This window comes from Crocodylus porosus, unplaced genomic scaffold (genome assembly GCF_001723895.1).
Source record: "Crocodylus porosus isolate Cpor-Errol unplaced genomic scaffold, CroPor_comp1, whole genome shotgun sequence".
In the NCBI taxonomy this organism is placed as follows: Eukaryota; Metazoa; Chordata; order Crocodylia; family Crocodylidae; genus Crocodylus; species Crocodylus porosus.
The window spans coordinates 179,447,189-179,471,583 of NW_017728906.1; the positions used below are offsets into that span (position 1 = coordinate 179,447,189).

General features: G+C 46.6%; 1 protein-coding gene across 1 annotated transcript in view; it reads right to left on the reverse strand.

Annotated features, from left to right (window-relative positions):
* Nucleotides 1-26: 26 nt before the first annotated feature.
* CUNH11orf70 (chromosome unknown C11orf70 homolog) overlaps nucleotides 27-24,395 on the reverse strand; it is a 43,440-nt gene continuing 19,071 nt past the window's right edge. The window contains exons 6-7 of the mRNA XM_019528536.1: nucleotides 7,220-7,286; nucleotides 27-191 (exon numbers count right to left, since the gene is read on the reverse strand). Coding sequence (XP_019384081.1) covers nucleotides 66-191; nucleotides 7,220-7,286 — 193 coding nt within the window. The 3' untranslated portion in view covers nucleotides 27-65. The remainder of the gene's footprint in view (nucleotides 192-7,219; nucleotides 7,287-24,395) is intronic.

Genomic DNA, 24,395 nt, shown 5'->3' on the forward strand with positions numbered 1-24,395 from the left:
AGACGGAGACGGAGGCGAGAAGAAGAGAAGAGAGGAGGTTTATTGGGGCCAGGCCTCGCGCGCAGTCAGCAGGCGGGCGAGGCGGCCCCGGCGCAGTGGGACAGCGCGTGCACGTGTCGCCGCCGCGGGTCCACGCTGATGTAGGCGAAGCTCAGGCGGTCGCGGCCCGGGAAGCAGCTGCCGTCCGCGCCCTGCAGGGACGAGAGGAGGCGGCGTGAGGCGCTGGGCCCGGCCCCGCCCCGCCGCGGCCGGAGCGCTTGACCCGCTGCCCTGCAGCCCCTCCCCGCTCGCTGATCGCCCCGGCCAGCTGCTCCTCCAGCCTTTCTGGACCACAGGGGTAGTGCTGTGCTGCGCTGCCAGGCGGCTGAAAGCAAAACCAGGGCAGCCCTCGGGCACCGACCCCACTGCCTCAGGTCCAAGGCGAGATGCCCTCCCCTCGCATGGGGCAGCCCCTGGTCTTGGAACCGAGCAGGGCAGGCGACGGCTGCCCCTCTGCTCCCTTGCCACCATCCCCTGCTGTGGCTTGGAGCATGGCTCCGACCCAGTCCTGTGGCACCAGTACCCCGCCCACACCCCATGCTCCAGGCCCCAGGCTGCATCAAGGACAGAGCCTGCCAGGGCTGGAGCAAAGGTAAGTAGGAGGGGAAGGGGCTGGGGAAGTAAGTGGGAATAGAGGCCAAGGACAGGGGTTGAAATAGGGGGAGGACAGGCTCCCACCACCCCCACAGCACCTGCTTTCTCTACTGCCTGACTCCTTATTCACTGCTCTACCATGTATAGAATCAGATTATTGCAGGGGTCATCTTCAATTCAGAGTTGTTTTGGATTTGAGTAAATAATGTGATTTCCACCAAAAGTGCAATTCTGTAAACCACACTCAGCTGCTGCCTAGTCCTACAAGCACCTGCCCTGTAAGTTGTACACTGAAGTCCTTCACCTCTCAAGTTCTGCTACTGACCATACCCCAAAGTGCTTCTACCTTAACAGGGCTGAGTAGCTTAGCACCTGCCTCACCTGAGCATATGGGAGATATAAAAACCAGGGCTACTTGCACCTTACTTTAAACCCGATGGGCTCCTGCACCAAGCCCAGCACACGTCCAAAGGAGGCAGCACATTAATTGGACCTGGCTCACCCAACATCTGTATAGATCGGGTGCTTTAGTGGGGCTTTTTGGGCACTCTTATCTACTAGCTGGTTGACTTGGCTTTAGATGAAAGTACCAAAAAGCCCCACCGAAGTGCCCAATCTATCCAGATGCTGCAGAGCTGGGTGGAAGTAACATGCTGCTGTTTCTGGGAAAGCATAGTTTTGGGGTTCTTTTTTAAAACATCTGCAAGCTTCCCAAGGGTACAGCTACGTGGTGCCAGCCATTGTGTAGGGATAACTGAGTTTCCTTTGCGTGCTAGCTCCCAGACTAAAAGCAGTATAGCCATGTCCATGCAGCGTTGCACCTGAGGTAAGTAGCTTTGCTTTTTAGACCTCTGTTAATTATTCCAGGCACTGCATGAGCAGAGTTACTGGTATACTACATCCAGATATAGCCTTGGACTTCTGCCTATCTCCTAGTAGATGTTTTCAAAGTGTTCCTTTACAAGTGAAGGGGCAGGTACTTTTTTTTTTTTTTTTTTTTTAAATACACGTGTTGGGGAATGGGGGATGAATGCTGCTGCTCCCCTCGTGCACAATTCAGGCTCATGCAAAAAGTGGGAAATTTAGATGAACCTAGGGGGACTGAAACCTCCATTTATCCTCTTGCAACTATTGCACTTTAAATAAAAGAATTCAACATGCATTGGGCCAGAGAGAGAGCACGGCTCTACCCAGATGGTTAAGGCACTCACCTGGAGTGGATTATAGTTCCATCTCCATTTTGTCCAGTCCACTGGTGCCCTTGCATATAATGTGAGGAGTTTCCATGGGGCAGATCCTGGATTTTGTAAAGTGGGGGGAGGGAACAGGAGCAGCAACTACTAGCTGTACCCCAGCTCCCACCTTCTCCCCGACTCCCGCAGGATAGGCATGCCATAGTAGAGCTGCCAGGAATGTATTTTTTAAGTGCCAAAATCAGGTAAGAATCTGCCCTCCATGCTCAGTGGCATTTCCTCTCCCCTGCCCACTGCTGCCACTGTCCCCACTATCTCTAGCTGTCCTAGGGAAGGAAGGCGCTACAGAGCTTCCCTTGCCCTGCTGCAGCTGGGCTCTGCAGGCAGTTGGTCTCAGCAGCAGTGATGGCAGAGTATGGTCTGCCTCCATAAGCCTGCTCCCAAGCTGGCAGAGTACACAGAGTCCTAGGCAGAGAAGAGGAACCCACCTGGTGCCACCACTGTCCTGAACTGAGCCCAATTCCCTGGGCAGCCTGGCTGAAGTGGGGCAGCAGATGCTCTGGAATTTCCCCCTGCCCTTGGGGCACCTGGGGATAGCACCAGTGGTAAACAGGCAGAGGTGGGGGGGAAGGAGGTGACCCGTCACTGAGCATGAAGTGGAGGGCAGGAGAGCAATTATTACCCAATTTGAGGATTTTAAAAAAGAATCCCTGGCTGCTGCTCCCACTGTGTGGTTGGAAAACGAAGTGCAACTGGGCCCCTCTGGATCTGCTCCTGGGAACTTTTCAGTTCATTTTAGCTAGACCAAATTTCTTTTTAATTAAACTAGTTTAAAACCAGTTTGATCTACATATTTCAGTGCCTTATCACTCTAGTATTAGGGTGTCTTACACAGAAATTAAGAATCTGCAGTTTTAAGTTCAAACAGGTGGTGTGTCTGCAACATCTACTTGATTTAGTGTTGCCAGAACTAGATCCAGAGCTGCTGGCTTTAGAGAAACACAGATAATCTTCTGATGATTTTAGACAGCATATGAGAGAGATACTGTGGAAACAATTATACTGTTGAACAGCTCTTCAAGAAAACAGTAACACTTTATCAATAGTCTTCTAAAAGAGCTAGGGAATATGTGTATTCTTATAGTGATGCCAACAGCACTGCTGGGCTGATTTGGCATTTAAGAAACTCCTTTGTTATTATTTAATATCACAATTGTTTCAGATTTCTTCATGGTGAAGTTTACTTATATACAAACACTGAGCATTTTAAACCATTCAGAGTTCAGAAATATACACTGTCACAAGATTTCAAATACTTCCTTTTCCCTTTTTCCTCCTCTGCGCTCCCTCGACTGTGAAGCTGTATACAATGATACATATATATGTAGATCATTGGTTTTCAACCTTTTTTCATTTGTGGACTCCTAGCATATTATGAATGGAGGTGCAGACCCCTTTGAATTGTAAGTGTGGGTATTCACATATTTTTGATTGAACATAATCATCTTTCATGGACCCCTTAGGCATAGTCTACAGACCCCCAGGGGTCCGTGGACCACAGCTTGAAATCCACTTGTTTTGAATATTTTGCTTAAGGTCAGATCATTACATTAAAAAGCAGTTTTAAAGCAGATGTAGTACTAATTTATAGCAGCATTTCCTAAAATTATGTGTTTTAATCACCAACTTTCACATCAACATGTTGTCAAGATAATGCTTATAAATCTAACAAGCATAAGGAACAGATAGCTAGGTAGGTATGAGATTCCTCGGCATGTTACTAAGACAAAACTCCAGCTCTTGTTTTTAACATCTAAACTAGTTAGTGTGTTGTAGAGACTGATATATAGAAGAGGACTAATTGCTGAGTCAGGATCCAGGTAAATAGGAAGTTACGCTGGTAATTAAAGTGCAGCCAAAAGATGAGGAGGATTTTATCTCCTTTTGCTAAGGACATGTATTCACCATTTGTTATTCCAGTTTGAAGAATGGGGGTTCTGTTAGATTCTCAGCTGCTGTTAGACTATCAGATGGCACCAGTGACAAGAATGAGTTTCTTTTATCTCTGTCAGGCTAAGTAGATGTGACTCTTTCTTTCAGAAGTAAATGTTACAAATATGATCTGTGCCTTTTTCACCTTAGATTAGATTACAGTAAAGCACTGTGCACAGGGCTACACCTTAAAGTCAACTCAGAAACTGAAACCAGTGCAGCTAGTTGCCCCTTTGATTAGTGGAGTTTCTCATCAAGAGCACAAAGACAGTTATGCTCTAGCATCTGCATTAGCTATTTCATATTTTTTCAATGGTGTTTAAGAAGATTTGACTGTAAATTTAACTCATTTGAGACTTGCTTATTCAAACAAGCTGTGCCTCACTCCAGGAAATGACCTCATATATATGTAGGGACTAGAAATCCTGAAGCTGGAGTCTCAGGTTTGTAAGAGGAAGTTGCAGCCTGTTCTCCTTACCGAGCCCAGAATTTTGGACTACATCCTCTCCCTTCGTCTAAAATAACCCATATTTGCCAAATTTTACAACATGCTGCAATGCCATTCCCCCCCCCCCACAACAAGAGTGGGGTGGATTTTTTTCCCGCTATTTATTTGTTTTCCAGAATATATAAATTGCTCAATCTTGCTTGTTATATTGCTGATATTTTTAATGTATGGCAAAGGAACCTAGAAGGGCCTTAAATGTTTTACCTAAATCTGAATAAACATAAATATAAATCTGTATTGCTGATACATAGCTATGAAAACAATTTTATTGTGATAAAATAAAAATATTAGGAAGGTATTTTTGATTCCAGGAATCTATTTTTTAATTAGAAAACTTTTAGTTTAATAGGAAGGAGAACAGTAAATTATGACATATATATTGGGTTATTTTCAAAAAACCGTTTCAAAGCCTTCCATGAATGCTACATAGTAGTTAAAAGGTGACTCATTAACTAACAACAGAAGCACTGGCATCTCACAGGGAAGTCTGCAGTAACACCAGCCATTTCTTTTGGAAGCATGTATATTGTCTTTCATTTAGGTTGCATACTTTAGTGCATAATGATGGGTTTGGAGCCACTCAACCTACTATAACAATTAAACTGACAGATATGCAATAGGGAACTCATTATATGCACATCTGCTTTCTAAGTTCAACTTTATGGTAAGTAAGAGGAGTTTTAGGGAAAGAAAGAAGCTTCAGAAGCAGGCAGAGTAGATCTCTTATTTGGGAACCAATTTCGCCCTTCAAGCCTCTTCATTATGTTCTAAACTGTCCCACCAACTTTAGAGAAGCATGAATCTACCCAGCAAGTGCTGTAATGACAGATCTAAGTCTGGGTTAGGTACAGGTTCAAAATAAGATTCTTAATGCCCTTAGGCACATCCATCTTCAGGTCTAACATAACTAAAAACTAGGCCTTTGACCCCAGGATGCTGATGGAAAGAACAGAGCTAGGTGTCTACATTTCCTGTATAGTAAATGGAATTTATGTGCCTCAGAAGGAGGGTTCAGACAATCCAGATATCAACTGTGGAAATGCCTATAGGTAGCCACTAGGAAGCACTAAACACAAGGGAGCATCTGAATTCCTGGTCCTCTGCTGAATTTAGGCACCTGACTCAGGACTGCACATGACTTGTACGCAGGGACCAAAGAACTAAGTTCTCTTCTGAAGCCAGGTGCCTAGTAGTGAAGGTCAATCAATTTCAGTATAGCTCAGTGCATTTTAGCTCTTAGGTAAGAATGGACCTATGTTATTTGAAAAAGTAGCTATTATGAATGCATGGTAAATCTAACAAGTCCCAGTGCTGTCTATGCATTTTTATCCAGTAGCTAGTGAATTAAATAAGTAGTTCAAGGGGGTAGGACCTAGGGTTCTCTCTCTTCAGAAAAGAGCATCCACTTCACAGCAGTAAACAGTAAGGCCCCCTCTTGATTGCCTTCTGGCGCACACAAATCTTGCATACTTGGCTACCCAATGGGACAGCTTCAAACAGGAGAGATGGAGAGTACCCCAACCCTAATTCAGCCCACAATGCACTGCTTACAAAACTTTCCTGTGTTGGTGATGTGTAGGGGGTGCACGTGAACCCCCTGCAAAAAGTACTGCCAGTGTTGCCACCCACCACCCCACCCTTTCCGCTGAGACCACCACTGGCGTCTGTGGGGAGTCCCTGATCAACGCTGCCAGTCGTGTCTGCAGGTGGTTGCCAATCACCAGTCAGTGCTCGCCACTTTCCACCCCCTGCTGCCGACAGCGCCGCAGCCACCTGCAGGAGCTTCCCGCTCACCATCACCGGCTGCAGGCGATCACCATGCCTCCCCAGTCTCCAGGGGCACACAGCCTTCATGCTTTCCTGGGTTCAGACCTCTTTTACAGAAGGCCAATAGCACATCTTCCACTTCCCAGGAAAGTGTCCTAATCACTAGGTTACTGGACAAGAGATGGGGGAGTCCTTTTCCTTCTCCTCCCCTCAACTGTGATTCAGTAAGGCTATGGTTATAAGCAATTAGGCCTTGGTAGGGGTTACAGATTGTAAATCCCATATTAACAGAAATGACAAAAACGGGCTGAAACAAGTAGCATAAACAACACTAACTTCCGGGAGAGGAAAAGTATTCTGAAAAAGCATCCCTCTTCTGCATTTCCTGTCAGCTGCCCTACACATCCCCGCTGCTTTGAATTCCCACCTAAATGTATATAAGCATCTCTCTGTAAAGATGATCTAGGATGCATAACTGTTTTTTAAATCTTACTTATTTAAAAGTACATGCTCTCACTTTCTCACACACACACACTCTGAGAGAATGTATCGTGTCATTGTAATTGGGTGCTTTTTGAATCCAGTATGCCAATCTGGATTTTGACTTTAATGGTTGTCTTGTATCTGAGTTTAGATAGAAAAAAACAAAAATTACCTAGAATGCTGAATTCTAGGCTGGAAATAACTGGGCTGAAATATGTTGTTTTTCATCAAACTGTCTCAGGAGCCCACATGTTTTACTAACTTAAAAAATGAAAACTGAAGTGGCATTCATTGGTGAAATGTTATTGAAAAGTGATACCAAAATGACAAGGAAAAGAGTCTTTAAAAAGTTGCACCCAAGTATTAACTAAACTATTATTATATTGATGGTAATAATAAGATATGAATAAATTTCTAGTCAATTCATTATCTTCACCATCTACAATTACACAGAGAATGTTTAAGACCTAGCTAGACAAAGCCTAGTCCAGGATGATCTAGTTGGGGCTGGTCCTGCTTTGAGCATTAGGTTGGACTAGATGACCTCCTGAGGTCCCTTCCAACCCTAATATTCAGCAATTCTAAGTTGGATACTTTTGCACTTCTCATGGATAAGTCCTACACCAAGAAAGATAATACTTACATAGGCAGCAACTTTGAAGACCACAGATGTGACACTTATTTCCTTTGTTTCAGGATGCTTTTGAACACTGAAATATGCAAAAATAATCCAAATTTAATAGCAACATTTACGGCATGATTAAAATACTACAATGTCTGAAATAGTTGCAAATTATGCATTGTGTTCCTGTTCAAGTAAATGAAATGGAATTTATTGGCAAGGACTTGATCCATCTGTCACAACCAGAAAATTATACATAACTAGACACGGTAACAAGATAAAAAGTATTTGCCAAACATTCTGTCTGACCATTTGGGGCTAGTTTTACCTCAGTTTCAGCTGCTAAATTACAACTGTATGAAGGAGAGACAGTAGTGACTCTGACATAAAGAATAAATCTGATGTAATGTTTTCCCTGCTTTCACCAGTATTTTTTAGCTAATCAAGATTTACTTTTTATATTTTTAGAATGGCAGAATTGCAAAATAAAAACTAGTAATTGCATGTTACAGGGAACAAAAAACAACTCCAGTAGTGAACAGACCTTAATTCATTTATGCTTATAAATGCTTTTATTTTTTAAGTAGTGCTAGAGTGATATAATCGTGATGGTCCAGGAAGTATACAAGAGGCAAGGATTTCTTAGGGTCATACCTTTTATTGGACCACCTGCATAGCTGGGATAAAGATAGGCAAGCTTTTGAAAGCAAGACATTCTTCCAAGTCTGAAATGAGAACTGTTTACTGCACCTTTAACATTTGTAAGCTTCCTTTATCTGTTTGCTGTAAGACTTGCAGGCATTCTCCTGGAGCTGAAAGCCTCCTGGAGCTCTGGGTAGGCTCCAGTCCCTAGAGAACCTGCTTCTGACCTGCACTCCTCCAAGTTAAACCCAGCTAGCTGATTAGCAGGATGGGGGCACAAAGTATTGTCCCAGGGCTGGAACCTTTTCAGGGCTCCAGAAAAGTTCCCACTGCTGGAGAATGACCCCCTGCCCCATCCCACCACTCAGCTGACTGGAAGGACGTCTGGCAGGGTCCCCACAGGGCTCCCTGATAGCCTGCCCAGGTACAAGTTGTCAGGGAGTTAGCGCTTGCCTCTCCCCCTTGGAGAGAGAACTGTGGGACAGTGGGTGTCTTCAACACCTGAGAGCAGTGTAAAGCCATTCAAGTTAGATTGGGAGAAGGGAGGTATTCCACAAACCCAATTTTCTTCTACAAGAAATCCCTTGAACATCTGTACTCCCTCCTTTTGTGCCAAGAGAGAGGCTTTTCTTCCAGCACAAATGTATTGCCAGTTTGTGGCCTCAGTCTTGCAAATTCCATATTATACAGATCCAGTGAATTTGGAACTTGACAAGAAGGTTTTATTTCTGAAACAGGTTTCAATATTCTGGCACAGTGGATTCAGGTTTTTAGGCACGGGTATTTCTGTCTGTTTTCTATAGTATGATAGCACGGAACAACAAGTTCTAGCAGTGTGTCCCATTTTAACACACCTTCTGCACTGTTGGTTGTGGGGGGGTTTTAAATAAAGAATGACAGTGTTATGATCTGCAAACTAGGGTTGTCAAACATACAGCCCACAGGCTGGATCCAACCTGCTGGGCTACCAGTAGGCCAGGAAATGTGGGGGCATGATTAAAAATAGGCATGGCCTGTCGCAGAATCTAGGGCCCTGATGAACATGGCCATCAGCAGCAAGGGGTGGTTGGCCCACCACCACTTAATCACCTCCACCATGGCAAGCTGCCACAGGCTGGGTAGCCACTTGCCTCACGCCAGTGTGCCTGCTATCCCATGCAGCATCCAGCCTCTAGGAGCCCCACAGCTCAAAACACAGAGTGAGCCCGACATTCTTGCTTTAAACCAATGGAAATTTGGATCCTTTTGATTCAGAGATTTCATCTGTAGAATAGTGAAATGATTCTCAAGTGACTGTAATCAAGTCTGTTTTCCATGGACTTTTGTTTTTCTTCTTACATAAAACAGATTAGCAGATCAGCTCTCAAATTGTAAGATATCTCTGTTAAAAACATTACAACGTTATGTATAAGTCATTCTAGGGTCTGTTCCTTGGTCTACTTTTTTTAAATTAAAAACTGAAAAAGAAAAGGGAATTTTTAAGTTATCAGTATCGTTGGTAGAAAGGTTTATTCTCTCTCTCACTTTGCTAGAAATTTAGAGATATCTGGTTAGTTTCCTTGATAGAAGTTGAATTCTTGAGCTTGGATATTTGTTCCTAATATTTAATGCTTTGGAAGCATATCAGGTTAAAAACAGACATTGCATTTGAGGCAACTCAGAGTCAAAACCTGAGAGCATCAAAGCTCTTTTCACACATTGCTATTCATTACAGGCAAAAGCTATTAAACCAAATTAACCAAGATTGTCCCAGGAAAAAAGGGGCTATTTTGTGGGCCTATGCAAATAGGGAAGTATTCGATTAAGATTTGGATTCGGCCGATTCAGAGGACAGTAATTCAATTTGGATCGCTGTCCTGAATCGATTTGGCATCAAATCGATTCAAAGATTTGTCCCGAATCGATTCAGAGATTCGGCCATCGACTATAGTGAGGAATCACTACCTATAACTTTGTCATTATCTCGCTGATTCAGATAAAAATTGCAGGGATGGTAGCCCCTTCTGAGGGCATGAAGACTGACACGTTTCAGGAAGATAGGTGCAGGGGTTCTGGGAAACTGCACCTCAAGCTGCTGACAGTCCAAACTTGTGTCATATATGTGTGTTAAGGCACAGTGGGGTGAAAACTGCAGGCATGCTAAGCCCTGCTGAGGCCATGGAGCCTGCCAGTTTTCAAGGAAATAGGTGCAGGGTTTTCTGGGAAACTGCACCTCAGGCCGCTGACAAGCAAAACTTGTGACATGGGTGACAGTGTGTGTGTGTGTTAAGGCATGCCCTCGCTGGCACTGTGGCCTCTACATGACACGGTAGTGTGTCCCAATGAGGTCTCCTCCCCTACAGTTTCAGCCCAGTTCACCACTTTAAGTGATAACAGGTAATAAAATAACTTAGTGAGCACTAGCATAGTAGCACCAGCAGCAGCATCTCAGGAGCCAGACTGTGACGGAGCCTTTCTTCCTCTCCTGCAGGAGCTTCTTCTCCAGCCGCTGCCAGAGAACTGTCCCTGCCAGCCCCAGCCCTGGGGCTTAGATGTGCCCAGGGCCCTGCCTCCATCCGGTCAGCTGACCAGGGACAGGTGCATGACATTGGCAGACAAGGTCCTTTGGGTCAATCTAGTATCTTTCAGTAGACCAACTGAATAGTTAGAGAAATATCTTAGCAAGCTTTCAGGTTGAAAAACCCTTTGTCAGGCTGAGAAACCACCTGCAGCTGGCCTGTGTGTGCTGTTCCTGGATGGAAGGAATAGTAAAGAAGCCAGAGCCTGGCATGCAATGCAGGCAATAAAGCCAGTCAGTGAAAATGGAAATGGAGGCGTCAGGGTGAGGAGCGTGGGGGGCAGGGGAAGGGGGATGTAGCAGCACAGGTAGATGTGGAGAGGTATGTGGGGAGTCAGATGTCCGGCAGGTTGTAGCGTGTCATAAATCCAATGTCTGTATTGAGTCCACAGCACATACACCCACCACCTCCAGATGCTTCGTCAGCCTGATGAAGGGATTTTCAACCCAAAAGCTGGCATCCCAGACAGTTCACCTGAGCTGACCTGGAGCCTTACAACTCCACTGCAACGAGCAAGCCTCAGGCCTGTCAAAGATGTGACAGGTCTGGGCTTTCCCCAGCCAGGACTGTGTGCATGTGTGGTAGCTGGAGGTTATGGCACCTCCTGCCCAACTTTCACCAAGGGGGGTCCTCAGTCCTGGCATTTCCTGGAGCTGCCACAGCACCAACAGTCCCACCATGCCTCCCCGACCCTGGCACAGTACAGTTTTAGTGGTTATGCCCGGGACCTGGGGCCACCTCCTTCCCCATAGCCCCAGCCCATACCTCCAAGTTCATCCTGGCACAGAAGCTCAGCAGAGACATGTTCTTCGCTTGCTGGCTGGTGATGCGGTGAGTCCCCCTCCAGCTCTGAGAGCGGGGCATTAACTGGTTTAAAAATATAAAATGGAAATAGGTGCAGATGGAGTGAGGAGGGTGGCACTCACCCCCTCTGCAGGTGGACCTTGGGGAACCCCAGTAGTGGGAGGTTCACCTTGAGGAACACCAGCTGCTCCACCAAACCAGGATCCAAGCAGGTACAGTGGGGTATCACAACATCCCCAGCAATGCTGAACACCCTCTCGCTTGGAACACTGATCGGTGGACAGGACAGGTATTCCCAAGCAACTGTGGCCAGGTCCTGCTACTGGCTGCGGCTTGCCCAGTAAGCCAAGGGGTCCAGCAGGTCCATGTCCTCGGTGAGATAGGTAGCCATGGAAGCCTTGGTACTACCTGCCTGAGGCTGGGGTCTGATGCATCTGGACCCCAACATTGAAGCCATGCCCTTGGCCCACATCGGCTGCAGCTGGCATGGAGAATGACTGGTGCTGGTGCTGGGAGTGCTGGCACAGGAAATTGGATCCCCCTCTTCCATATCCACTCGCCTCTGCCCTTCTGCCTCCCTGACTCTGTTGACCAGCACCTGTGTCCAGTGATTGAGGGTTTTGGTGCTGCCAGTGCACATGTTCCCCTTTACTCTCGAGTCGCACATGGCCGCCAGCATGTGGACCGTATTGGACCACAAGGGATCCATCCCCCCTTCAGCCGCCTCACCAGTGCCTGCATGTCTGGTGACAACAGCTTGCCCCAGCCAGGAACACTGATCCCCTGGAACTTCTCCATTTGGTTCTCAAGTTCCCTCACTATGGGGATCACCTGGATACGGAAGGCGTTGCCAGTGCTGGAGGTCTTGGTGGCCTCAAGGAAGGGCTTGAGGACCACTAAGATCTGGGAGATGGTATCCCACTCAGCTCTGTTAAGGGGACCACTGATCCCAATCTCCCCAAACAAGGCCATCTGTTGCTCCACCAGCCTTTCTGGCATTAGGTATGTGGAGTTCCACCAAGTCTTCTGTGTTGTGTTGTGTTAATTTGAATCCCTATCAACTTCTTCTGTGTTGTTTTTAGTTTGTATGTAACTATAACTAATTATGTTAATAACTATATAATCTCTTCTATGAATATCTGACTTCTTCTATGAAGAATGTGTGTGATTGTGTGTAATGTATGTGCTTCCCTGCACAGTGATGGATCACACTACCAGAGAAAACGCAGCTTTCTATTTAAAAAGTGTTGGGGAAAAAAGCACAAGAACAAACATAAATTGAAAGAAGTGGATTAGATAGGGATAAGTAGAGGGATTCTAGTTAGTAAGCTATAACCAATCTTTTCGAAGAACAAAAAGTAGCAGGAGACTGACTAGGTAGGAAGCCAAGCCAGTCCAGTACCTTTCAGATGCTGTTGCTCAGGCAGAAACAGCTCACAAAAGGCACAGAAAGCCTGCAGACAGAGGCTTATATGCTGTTTCTACATCCCGCCCCCATAGCACTGTGACTGGAAGGGGACTCAAGCAAAGATCACAGTCACTGGCCAGCTAGGCATGTCAGTCTTTCCCCCACTTGCTCCCCCTTCCTCTTCTCAGTTTCTGTTCCCCTGCAAGACTGCCTTCCAAATCTTTTCTGAATCGATTCGGAGGGTTTTTTCCTTCTCCCAATTCAATTCGGATTCAGTGATTTGGCCTCTGAATTGGGCCAAATCTTCTCCGAATCAAATCGCTGACTGAAGCCTCACACACCCCTATTATCTTGAATACATTGCAAGTACTTAAAGCGGACAATGGGCATCTACTACCGTAGGGTTCCAGGATAAAGGATTTTGTCCCAGAAGTCTGTTTTTACCCTCAGTTAAATTCCTAGAATGAAACACTGACTCTGCTGAAATGTTTGTTATTGAATTAAATGGCTCTAAAATTTTACCTTTACCATCTCGCTGACACATTGATGTGAAAAATAAGTTTAAGTGCTGTAACTGTTAATTTTTACTATGAGCTTTAGAAAAAAAAACCTCTTACCTTCTTAGGAAGAATATTTGCATGAGCATACTGCACCAAATTGCATATATTCTTCAAATTGTTATTTGCTAAATCATGAAACTTCCATATTTTAAAAATAGCTATTTTAACCTGTTTCTTTTTATGAACATGAATCCTCTTCACTGCTTCTTATCTTATTTCAAACTATTTTATTATCCCCAGAACATTGTATTAGTTTCTGTACCCAAGACAGCAACCGCAAGCTCTCAGGTAAATGTAGTGTGTATCAAGAAACAAAGCGGGAAAGGGGGAAAAGGAGGAGGAAGAAGTGTGAACTTTCCAGAAATATAACAAGGTAAAGTGTAACAGGGGGCCTTCTCAGGGCCAATTTACCTTTGGTCTGCCCACCTGTTCTGGGCCAACCGCCTGGCACCTCTTGATGTTAGTTAAGTAACGATCTTAATAAGCAGGAGGCTGCTGTGGCAGGATGCAACCTAGGGGTGCCGTGAATTCCCCTAGCGCCCCGCTACCGTGCCATATTGGTTTCAAATGCACCCTCTCTGTCTCGTCCGCCACGTCTTTGATGTTAATTATTGGTAAAGGAAGGCTGCCTTTTAACCTCTTTGGCACGGTGCCTTAAGATGTCCCAGTCTGTGCCCTGCCTTCGGTGACATGGTGCACTCGAACCTCTGGGCCACTCGTGGGCCCTATGGTCACCTGGGCCCTCACGGGCTCTCTGCCTTGTCTCCGTTGCCCACCTTCACTCTCATGGGCTCTTCCTGGCTTCTCCTGCGGCTCTCGCCCCACCGGGGCCTGTCTCCCATGCTCTTGCCCCCACCGGGGCCTGTCTCCTGCGCTCTCATAGCCCACACTGGGGCCTCTTCCCTGTCTGAGCTCTCACAGCCCGCACTGGGGCCTTGCCTCGTGATTCCTGCCCACACTGGGCCCTCATCTCACAATTGGGGCTCAGGTGGCCGTAGCCGTACCTGGCCCCCAAATTCCCCTCCCGGGGGCTTCTATTCCTCTGTGCGCCCTCCTGGGGGCTTCTTGCCAGTGCCCACTCTGGTGCTTATCACAATTGGGGCTCAGGTGGCCGTAGCCATGCCTGGCCCCCAATGCACTGTGCCCCTTCTCCGGGCTGGGGTCAGTGCACCCCCTCCTCAGGTCTACAAACCCCACCGAGGCTCAGGTGGCCGTAGCCATGCCTGGCCCCAGACCCGCCTTCTCGGGTCGCTCACGCGCAATGAGGCTCCTCACCTGTGCGCTCGTCCGCACTGGGGCTTCCCCCCGCACGACACTGCCCCACTGGGGCCGGGGTCTATACACCCCCCAAAACACAGCACCCTCTCCCCAGTAGCGTGGGGGTTCCTGGCACCGGAGCTCCTATGAGGCCTCCTCCAACCCCTACAGCCTCACCCAGTCCTCCGGTTGGATAGTAAACACAAAACACAAAGCCCCTGGGCTATAACATAAACTAAACTGCTCAGTCAAAAATCCATGTTCTGTCCCTATCGGGGTTTCCTCCCCCGGTATCGTCACACCGCAACTGCTCAGGCCATCCAGCTTCCCTGCTCTGCTTGCTCCAACAGAGTTCCACCTTCCTTGGCTGCCAGAGGGGAACTGAACTCTGGCCTCAACCTGGCTTATTTATAAAGGCCAGGCATGCCCCTTCTGGTCAGCTGACCAAACTGGTTGTCCCGGCAACCCGCCCTGGTGACTGGCAGCTGAGCATCCCCCTTCTCACCACTAGGGGTCTGTCACGGGTTGCTTCCATTTTAGGCGCAGGGCGCTTAAGTGCCCTGCGACAGCTGCTTATTTCTTGCCCCAGTCCAGGGGCAGCACCATAACTCCCCGACACCGCAGCACATGCCTTGCAGATGGCATCCCCTGTTGTTAACACCACTGGCCCCACTCTGGGCCCCAGAATCCTACTATTTGAACCCCACCTGGATCCTTCCACTCAGCCGGCCTACTCCACCTTCATTCTAGGCTGCATAGCTCCTTGAGCTGCTCCCCCTTATGGGTGTGTTCCCTCCAGGACCTTTGGCTACACTGACCCTGGCCTTACCTCCAGGCCAGTCACAACCTCAGGCCCTCAGCTCATGGTGTCCCTTCGACCCTTCTGGTCCTGGCCCCAGCATTGACCAGTCAAGGGATTTCAAGACAGGTTTCTGAGTCTATGGTCCCCTCCCTCTCACTGGGGTCCACCTTCCAGACCCTACAAAGGAGTAACCCACCCAGTTGTGAGGGCTGGGGTTAAGGTGCCCCAACCCACCTTTCACCGAGGTGGTAACTGGCCTGGCATTTCCTGGGGGCTCCCATGCCACTGACAGCCCCACCAGGTCACCCACTCCCAGCAGTTTTAGGTCATGCCCACGATCAGGAGCCTCCTTACCATCCCCTACAGCTCCTCCCTTACCTCCAGAGTGTTCCATGAAGCCTTGCAGCCCAGTGACGTTGCTGCACCTCCAGCCAGCAGCAAAATGCCCTGTTTAAATGGGCAGCCAGAGCTCTAAAATGGCCACCGCAATTAAGCACCTGCTGGCTGCTTGTCCCCAAGTCTTAAAGTGGCAGGCACAAACAGTGCCCTGCCACATGAAGACATTGTAACTGCTACCATTTTGAAGTAAAATCTATCTCCCAAATGAAGAAGGAAAAGCTCAAATTTGGACATGCTATACACAAAAAACAAATTAGGATATCATAATCTCATAGTTTTATGATAAGATATGTTTTAGCTGGGTTTTAATTAACAAACATAAATATATAATAAGAGTTATTTTTAATGTTCTCTTACATTAAAAATAAGTAAAAAGCATTTAGTTTATGTATTATGTGAAAGTCTTGTACTAAACCAAACCAGAACTGTGTCATAATAAACTCATTGGTCACTCATAATAAACTCATTATCCACCTTATTCATTAATAAGGTGGAGAGAAAGCTGGCTGGATCGCCAGACTCAATGGCTAATAATTAATGGCTCAATGTCTAGTTGAGTGCCCCAGGGGTCAGTCCTGGGGCTGTTTTTGTTCAATATCATTCTTAACGATCTGGAAGATGGGATGGAGAGCACCCTTAGCAATTGCATGGATTACACCAAGCTGGGGGGTGTAGTAGATACACTGGAGCGTAAGTCTAGGATTCAACTGAGCCTAGGGCTAGCCTAAGGCTAGGATTTGACCTTGACAAATTGGCAGATTGGGCCAAAAGAAAACTCATAAGGTTCAACAAGGATAAGTCCTGTATTTAGGACAGAACAATCCCGTGCACCGCTACAAGCTTGAGACAAATTGGCTAAGCAGCAGCTCTGCAGAAAGGATCTGGGGGTTACAGTGGACAGTAAGCTGGATATAAGTCAACAGTGTGTCCCTGTTGCCGAGAAGGCTAACAGCATACTGGGCTTTATTAGTAGGAGCATTGCCAGCAGATCACGGGAAGTAATTATTCCCCTCTATTCTGCACTGGTGAGGCCACATCTGGAGTACCATGCCAAGTTTTGGGGCCCCCACTACAGAAAGGCAGTGGACAAATTGGAGACAGTCCAGCAGAGGGCAACAAAAATGATGAGGGGGCTAGGCACATAATTTCTGAGGAGAGTCTGCATGAGGGAACTGGGCTTATTTAATCTGTAGAAGAGAAGACTGAGGGAAGATTTGATAGCAGTCTTCTACTATCTGAATGTTGGTTCCAAAGAGAATGGAGCTAGACTATTCTCAGTGGTGGCAGATGACAGAATAAGGAGCAATGGTCTCAAGTTGCAGCAAGGGAAGTTTAGGTTGAATATTAGGAAAAACTTTCTGACTAGGAGGGTGGTGAAGCACTGAAATAGGTCACCCAGAGAGGTGGTGGAATCTCCATCCTTGGAGGTTTTTAAGGCCTGGCCTGACAGCCCTGGCTGGAATGATGTAGTTGGGAATGATCCTGCTTTGAGCAGGGAGTTGGATTGGATGACCTCCTGAGGTCCTTTCAAACCCTCATTTTCTATGATTCTATGATCATAAATATATAGATAGCTCCATGAATAACGTGGGCTGCTGGAGGCTGGGAGGGGCATGGCAACTGCCTGGAGTGGGGTGGGTGGGTCGCAGCAAGCAGGGAGCTCCCACGACAGCTGCAGCAGTGTTGATGGCAGGGGTGGTTCAAGTGAGGAGCTCCCACAGGTGACCACCTGAAGACGCCACTGGCAGTGTTGGCAGCAAGGAGGGGTGGGGTGGCGAGTGACAACCGCCTACAGGCGTCACTGGCAGCATCAGTGATGGTTTTCTCAGGGCATGCACATGCACCTGTGCGCACCCCGTATGTGTCACCAATGGATAACTCCCAGCACAAGAGCTACAAATATGGCTTTGCATGGCTCTCAGAAAGGGAGAAATGTGGTATGTTTTGAATGATGTGTTTTCCTCTACCCTGTCAAAACTCATCAAAATCAGGTCCATAATTGTTTATATTGATCCACAAGACTTTGATTTAAAAGTCAAAAGTGACAGAAGTCCCAACAGAACTGGACTCTAAAAATGACTGTTTCCTAAGAAAACAAAGGCCAATGGGCTATGGAGTAGACAAGAAGTAAGCAATTACTTTGCAAGTCAGTAATGTAATCTTGTAAAAGAGTCTATGTAGAGTCAGTCTTAGGTGACAGTGTCAAAGAGCAAACACTCTCTATGCCTGAAGAAGGATGCTTGTGCTCAAAAGTTTGCAAAGAACAAATTTTCCAACTATTTTGTGGTCTAATAAAATATATCAAGCATCTACCCAAAGAACCTTTTCTGCCAATGGCAAGGAAGAGAACTTTGCTATGTAAAATAATCTTGTTTGTTTTTAAGAATTTTCTAGCTCATTTGTAACTTTTCTTAACAGGTTCCAATTTCAAAAGCTTAGTGGATGAAAAAAAGAAAGTGTAAGTATGCTTAAATGGTAAGTGATGGATGGTCAAAAGGTGTAGCATATACTTTTATAATACAATGAACTTTGAGTGCAGTAGTGTTGGAACTCAAAGTCTGTTAGCTAGATGCCTTAAGGACTGGTGGGAAGAAAGTCTTTAAAGGAACTGCCACTGTAGGTATTACCTAGGCTTTTCTGGAGCTCTTTTGTGCAAATATTGTATATTATAAAAGCAAACATGTGCTATCTAAATCAAACACAGAGTATGTTCTGTGGCCTAGGGCCCCGTGTGCTGAATGAACAACCGGAATGACTGGAGTTCAAAGCTGGGTGTGGGCCCCTGAATTACTGCCAGACAAGAGTGGCCCTCCTAGGCTCAAAATTTACATGGAGCAATGGTCTCAAGTTGTAGCAAGGGAAGCTGAGTTAAGATTTTTGGAAAAACTCTCTCATTAGAAGTGTAGTAAAGTTTTGGAACAGGCTACCAACAGAGGTTGTGGAATCTCCATCCTTGGAGGATTTTAGGACCCAGATAAACAAAGCCTTGGTTATAGTTGGGGCAGTCCTGCTTTGAGCAAGGAGTTGGCCTAGATGACTTCTGAGATCTCTTCCAACCCTAATTTTCTAAGAGTTATTGCTTTTATTACAGTGTCCTTATTAACAATTTTTCTAGCAATTTGGAAGCCTAACAGTGCCTCTTCAAGCAGGCGGCTGAACTGGATAACCTCATATGGTCCCTTCCAACCCTAATGTTTCATGATTCTAGTATCATAATATAATGAATTCTAAATATCTATACATGTTGGCATTTGCTTTTGGTTTCTTTACCATAGAAGAATCAGAGCTGCTCCTGCCTCCTTTGCTCACCAGGATGTGGGGCACCAAGCAGCACTGGGGTGCCAGTGCCCTGCCCCTGCCCATGCCCCTTGCTCCCAAACCATAGCCCTGCCAGTGCCCCTCACTCCTGACCTGCAGCCCCTGCCTGCTCCCCACTAGCTCCCTCCCAGCAGCAGCTCTGTCCCAGCACCAGGACATGAGTCCAGCTGCAGCTGTCCCACCTGGTTCTTTGTGGCTCTGAGCAGTGCCAGCCCTTACTGTTTTGCTCCCTGTGCCTGTGCCAAGGCCCCAGTGATCCCCATGCTGTTCCTACGATGCCCATGACTGGGGCATAGAGACTGGGCTGGGTAAGTCCCTCCTCTTCCAGGCTGGCCTCCCCCTACACAGGCTGCTTTGTGGGGCAGAGAGACCCTAAGCCCAGCTCTGGCAGCTTCTCCTACCCAGAGAGTACTCCCCCATCCCTGACCCCTATCTCTTTCTCTCTCTCACACACCACCTCCTGCTGCCACCTCCACCCTTCCTCTGAGCCCATCATCCCCCACAAGTGATTCCTGGGGCTTCATATCCCACCACTGGTGTGGGTATGGGGCAGGGCTACAGTGTGGCAGTTGCCTCTGCAGTTGCAGGTCTCACCAGCAGCTCCCATCCTGTCTGATGGCTGGGCATACAGGATGTCAGATTTGTGGGAGGGATGTGGAGTTTGTAGGGGGGAAAGGGCTGAGGGCTTGAGTGTGGGGCTCGTGGAGGGTGTGCATGGGGGGTTTGAGGGGTAGGTGGGTGGGTGTAGGGTTTGTGGGTATGAGGTTTGTGGGAGGTGTGGGGCTTTTGCGGGGTTTGGGAGGTGTGGTGTTTGTGGGTGCATTATGGGGTTTATGGGTAGGTGTGTGGGTGGGGGCTTTGTGGGGGGCGGTTTGTGGGTGTGGGGTTTGTGGATGGTTTAGGGGGTTTGTGGGTATCTGGGGACTGTGTGGGGATGGGGACTGTGGAGTTGGGGGGGACTGTGTGGCAGTGGTGGGTCCCCCCACCCATCCCCCTGCACAGCGCACAGCTCCCTCCCCCTGCAGCAGCAGCTAGCAGTGGGCTGTCAGGGTGCTCATGGCCTGCTGCTAGCAGAACCCCCCAGCAGCATGTGGCACCGCCTGAGACGCTGGGGGTTCCATGTAGCCCACGGCACTCATCCAAACCACTGGTGCAGGCCTTCAGACAGGACCAGGCCAGCTCTTGCTGTCACTGCAGACAGGAGCCACATGCCATCAAGCCAGGCCGGCACCCTGTGCTCTGCACACCATCAGGTCAGGCCAGCTCCACAGAGGCAAAAGCAGCCTGACGTGATGGCACGCGGCTCCTGCCTGCCGTGCTGGAAGCCCCAGATGACAGCAAGAGCTGGCCTGGTCCTGTTTGAAGGCTAGAACCAGTGGGCCGGGCCAATGCTGCATGCCACATGGAACCCCTGTGTCTTAGGCGGCACCACACACCACCGGGGGTCTCTGCCAGCAGTAGGCCACGAGCACCCCAATGGTCTGCTGCTGGATGCTGCTGCTATGGGGAAGGCTGTGTGCCATGCAGGGCAGGGGGACAGCAGGGAACCCACCCCTCCCACACAGTCCTGCCCCATCCCCAAAGTTTTCCCCACCCCCACAGAGTCCTGCCACCTCCACAGCCCCCACCCCGCCCCCACATCCCTATTTACCTGCTGCCAGCCTCGCCCCGCTTCTATTTGCTCCATCATGCTGAGGCAGCATGCTGGAGCAGCAGGGGCACCTGGTAGGCATAGAGACACTCTAGCTGGGTGCTAGACCATCTCTTTGGAAGAGCCAGTCTCCGCTTGCTTCAGTGTATTCTCCAGGAGCGCACCCTGTGCCATTTTTTTCAGTATGTTGGGATTTTTGAATACCGGGATTAACTGTTTTAAGATGCCATACCAGGCATATGCTTGCTCGTCTGGATAGGGCCTTTATGTTCTTCACTATTGGCTCTAAAATTGAAAGTTTGTTTAAAATAATACAGAACCTTAATCTTTTACATTTATTTAGAAATGATTTGGCTTGTTCTTTGCTCTCAAATGGTTGCAAAAGTTCAATAAGATACAGGACAAGAGCATGCAGAAGAAAGAATTCATAGAAGTGTTTTTTCCAGAAGAATTTAGAAGCCAAATGATTGTTACTGGCATAGGAAGCAACCCATAGAAAACAGGAGGCCAAATCTGAAAAACACCAGAAAATAAGGAGAGACTACAAGAGAAAAAAAAATTAGCTCAGAGATTAAACAAAATTATGCAATGCTTTGAAAAACAACATTAACAGTTTGATGAGAGAGAATACAGGAAGCCAAGCCAGGGAAAATATTTAAAGAGGAAGATAACAGGATACAACATGCACTTCAAGAAGGAGACAGCAGTAGCATTTTGGATGAACTAAAAGGAAGAAGTGGAAGAAGCAACAGATAAAACCTAGGTGTGGGTGAAGAAAGAAGATTCTAAACCAGCATCACTGCAAGCTAGAACAAACAGATGTCTCAGTATCAATGGAAGCAAATAAACAATTTGAGTTTAAGATGGGTGTCTCAATGCCCTAGCTAAACTTGAAGAAATAAAATTTACAGAAAAGTAGGTAAATGGGATACTCAAGTAAGAAGCACAGCACAAGAGTAGACAGATTTAATTAGCATAACAGTCACCTTGATCAGGAGAGTTTTAGTGGATTGGAGAGGCTGAGTGGCAGAATGAGTGGTCAAGAAGAGATAGCTGAAGGAAGTGTTGTCATATGAAATGAGTACATAACATGGTTTAAGATTTGCGAATAAAAGGAAAAAGAAAAATGACAATAGAAGAACAGTTTGGGAAGAATGGGGGGGTGGGTCTTCTCAAGTAAGGAAAGCAGTCAAAAGACATATGGGGGAACAAGAAGAAAAATGAACCAGAAAGGGTATGGAATCAAGAGAACAGCTTGAGTAGTTAAAGGATAGCTAGTAGAAAGGTAAAAGCCAGACTAGAGTGAAATGAAATAATTACTTGGGAAAATCTATCGATGTTTAAAGGTATGTAGTTTAAAGTTTTCATACAGGAACTTCTGCATGGAAAGGAAGAGGCTGGGAATAAGGGTTTGACTCTTCTTTAAGTAAAGAGGAGCCAACTAGAGGTGATAGCAAAAGAGTGGTTCAGAGAACAGAAGTGACCCTGTGGGAATGGAGAGGGTAGCTGAGACACAAAAGGAAAGAATGTGGAAGAAGAGATTATACTCCAGGCACTTTGTCCAACATCATTCAACAGCATTAGAACAGAAACAGCTGTAGTGAATGCAGGGAGCAAGCTAAGGCTAGGGATTAGAGGAGCAGACAGTATGTTGTGAATGCGGCATGAAAGATTTAAAAGAAAGGAGAGGATAGAGTCATTGTGATTGCTAGCTCTTTGTAAGCATGTTCAGTATGTCTGAAGGGCACTACCTGAGTACTCTCTTATAATGCTATGAAAACCAAAGACCTCAGACCAACTGATTAGGAACCTTGAGGAATTAATTTTGATTCTGTAACTTGTAAAGTACACAGTTAAAATACCAGACTCTATCTCTCTCTTTATATATACATATGTTAAAAATAGCTACCACTTGTTCAATGCCTGTAATATGTTCATGAGGTATCTCGGTGGTGGCAACTTTCTAGTGCTACTCTACAGTAAGAACTTATTTTGATGATTTAAGTATTACAGGATGGAATCAGCAGTAGAAATTGGAAAGTTTAAAAGTTATTTAGAGGTTGTTAGGTTAGGGAAAATTACTAAAGTTGATACAAAAATTCCAACAAGAAAATGCCAACAGGAAAGCAACTGTCCAGTTCTATAGGCAGAAACTGCAGCCCCATGTACAAGTGCCATATAAGTCAATGAAAGCAGTCACCTGAGTATAGATTGCATTATATATTTGCCCATATTTGTAAATTACATATACGGTGATTTACTCTTATTTATAATCAGATGAGATGTTTGGAATAGCTGTAATTTAAGTTATTCACTTAAACAGAGCCATCCCTAGGGGTGTGTGGGGCCTGGGGCATATCAGCCTGTGCGGGCCCAGGAGGTGGGGGTGGCGACTGCCAGTGGCGAGGCCTGTACGGCACTGTCCGTGGGGCCCCCCAAAGCGTGGGGCCCAGGCTGGTCACCCCAATTTGCCCCCTACTAGGGACAGCCCTGCTTTTAAAGTTAACAAAGAGACTAGATTGACTGCTGAAGAAAAGCTGAAAAATACTTTTTTTATAGGAACAAATATGTAATTATCCACATGACACTATAGGCAAATTTCAAACAAGTGATGGAAAACAGCATATTGCAGATATAAACATCAGATATCAAACCTAAAGGCTAGATTAACATTTTGTATCTAGCATAGTACTGAGGTACTATAATTATTCCACCTCTGAGGCAGCCATGGGAAAAAACACAGCTTTGGGATTCACACCTCCTATCCTAGTTCCATTTTTCACAGTGGGAGTAAGCTACTGTAGCAATTTATAAAGCAGTATTTGTTTTCTCTATCATGCTGACTTGGCTCGTCTAACACATTAATTAAGACTACCAAAAGTCTGTGTTCCACCCCTCTGTTGTCTTCCTCCTACTTGCTTGTGGCTAAGAAAAAAACAGTGAAAGTAGGAGCACTGCTGGGCCAACTCACCCCTCATTCTCCCTCTTCCGTTCCAAACCCCTGGGTAGTGTAGGAAGTGTCTCATATTTGTTTACAACTCTGAGTTCTGCCTAAGGACAAGTGACAATGTATCCTGAATTCCCAAGAGGCTGATACATATATGTTTATTGTAGTTTCAGAAAAGTGGAAAAGCAAAGGTGGAGAAAGCACAACATAAAAGAATTTTGAACCATAGTTCTAGATTTTAACTAAGATCACCATATGGCCTACATTTTCCTCAATTTACAAGATTGCTTTCTTGAGCTTTATTACAATTAGTAGAAATTATTCTGAATCTTTCAAATGGACTATTTAACTCTACAAAGTTATTCCCATGACTTGCTAACAGGTGACTGGATCAATTAAATAAAACAGCTATCATTTCATAGATAGACATTAGGCCTGGAAGGGACCTCGGGAGATCATCGAGTCCAGCCCCCTGCCCAAAGGGCAGGAAGTCAGCTGGGGTCATAGGATCCCAGCAAGATAAGCATCCAATTTACTCTTGAAGGTGTTCAATGTAGGTGCTTGAACCACCTCCAATGGCAGACTGTTCCAGACCTTGGGGGCTCGGACAGTAAAGAAATTCTTCCTTATGTCCAGCCTGAAATGGTCCTGCAGGAGTTTGTGACCGTTCAACCTCGTCATCCCTTGGGGCGCTCTGGTGAACAAACGTTCCCCCAGATCCTGGTGGTCACCCCTGATAAGCTTGTAGGTGGCCATCAGATCACCCCTGAGCCTGCGCTTTTCCAGGCTAAAGAGTCCCATGGCTCTCAGCCTGTCATCGTAAGATCTGTTTTCCTGACCTCTGAAGATCT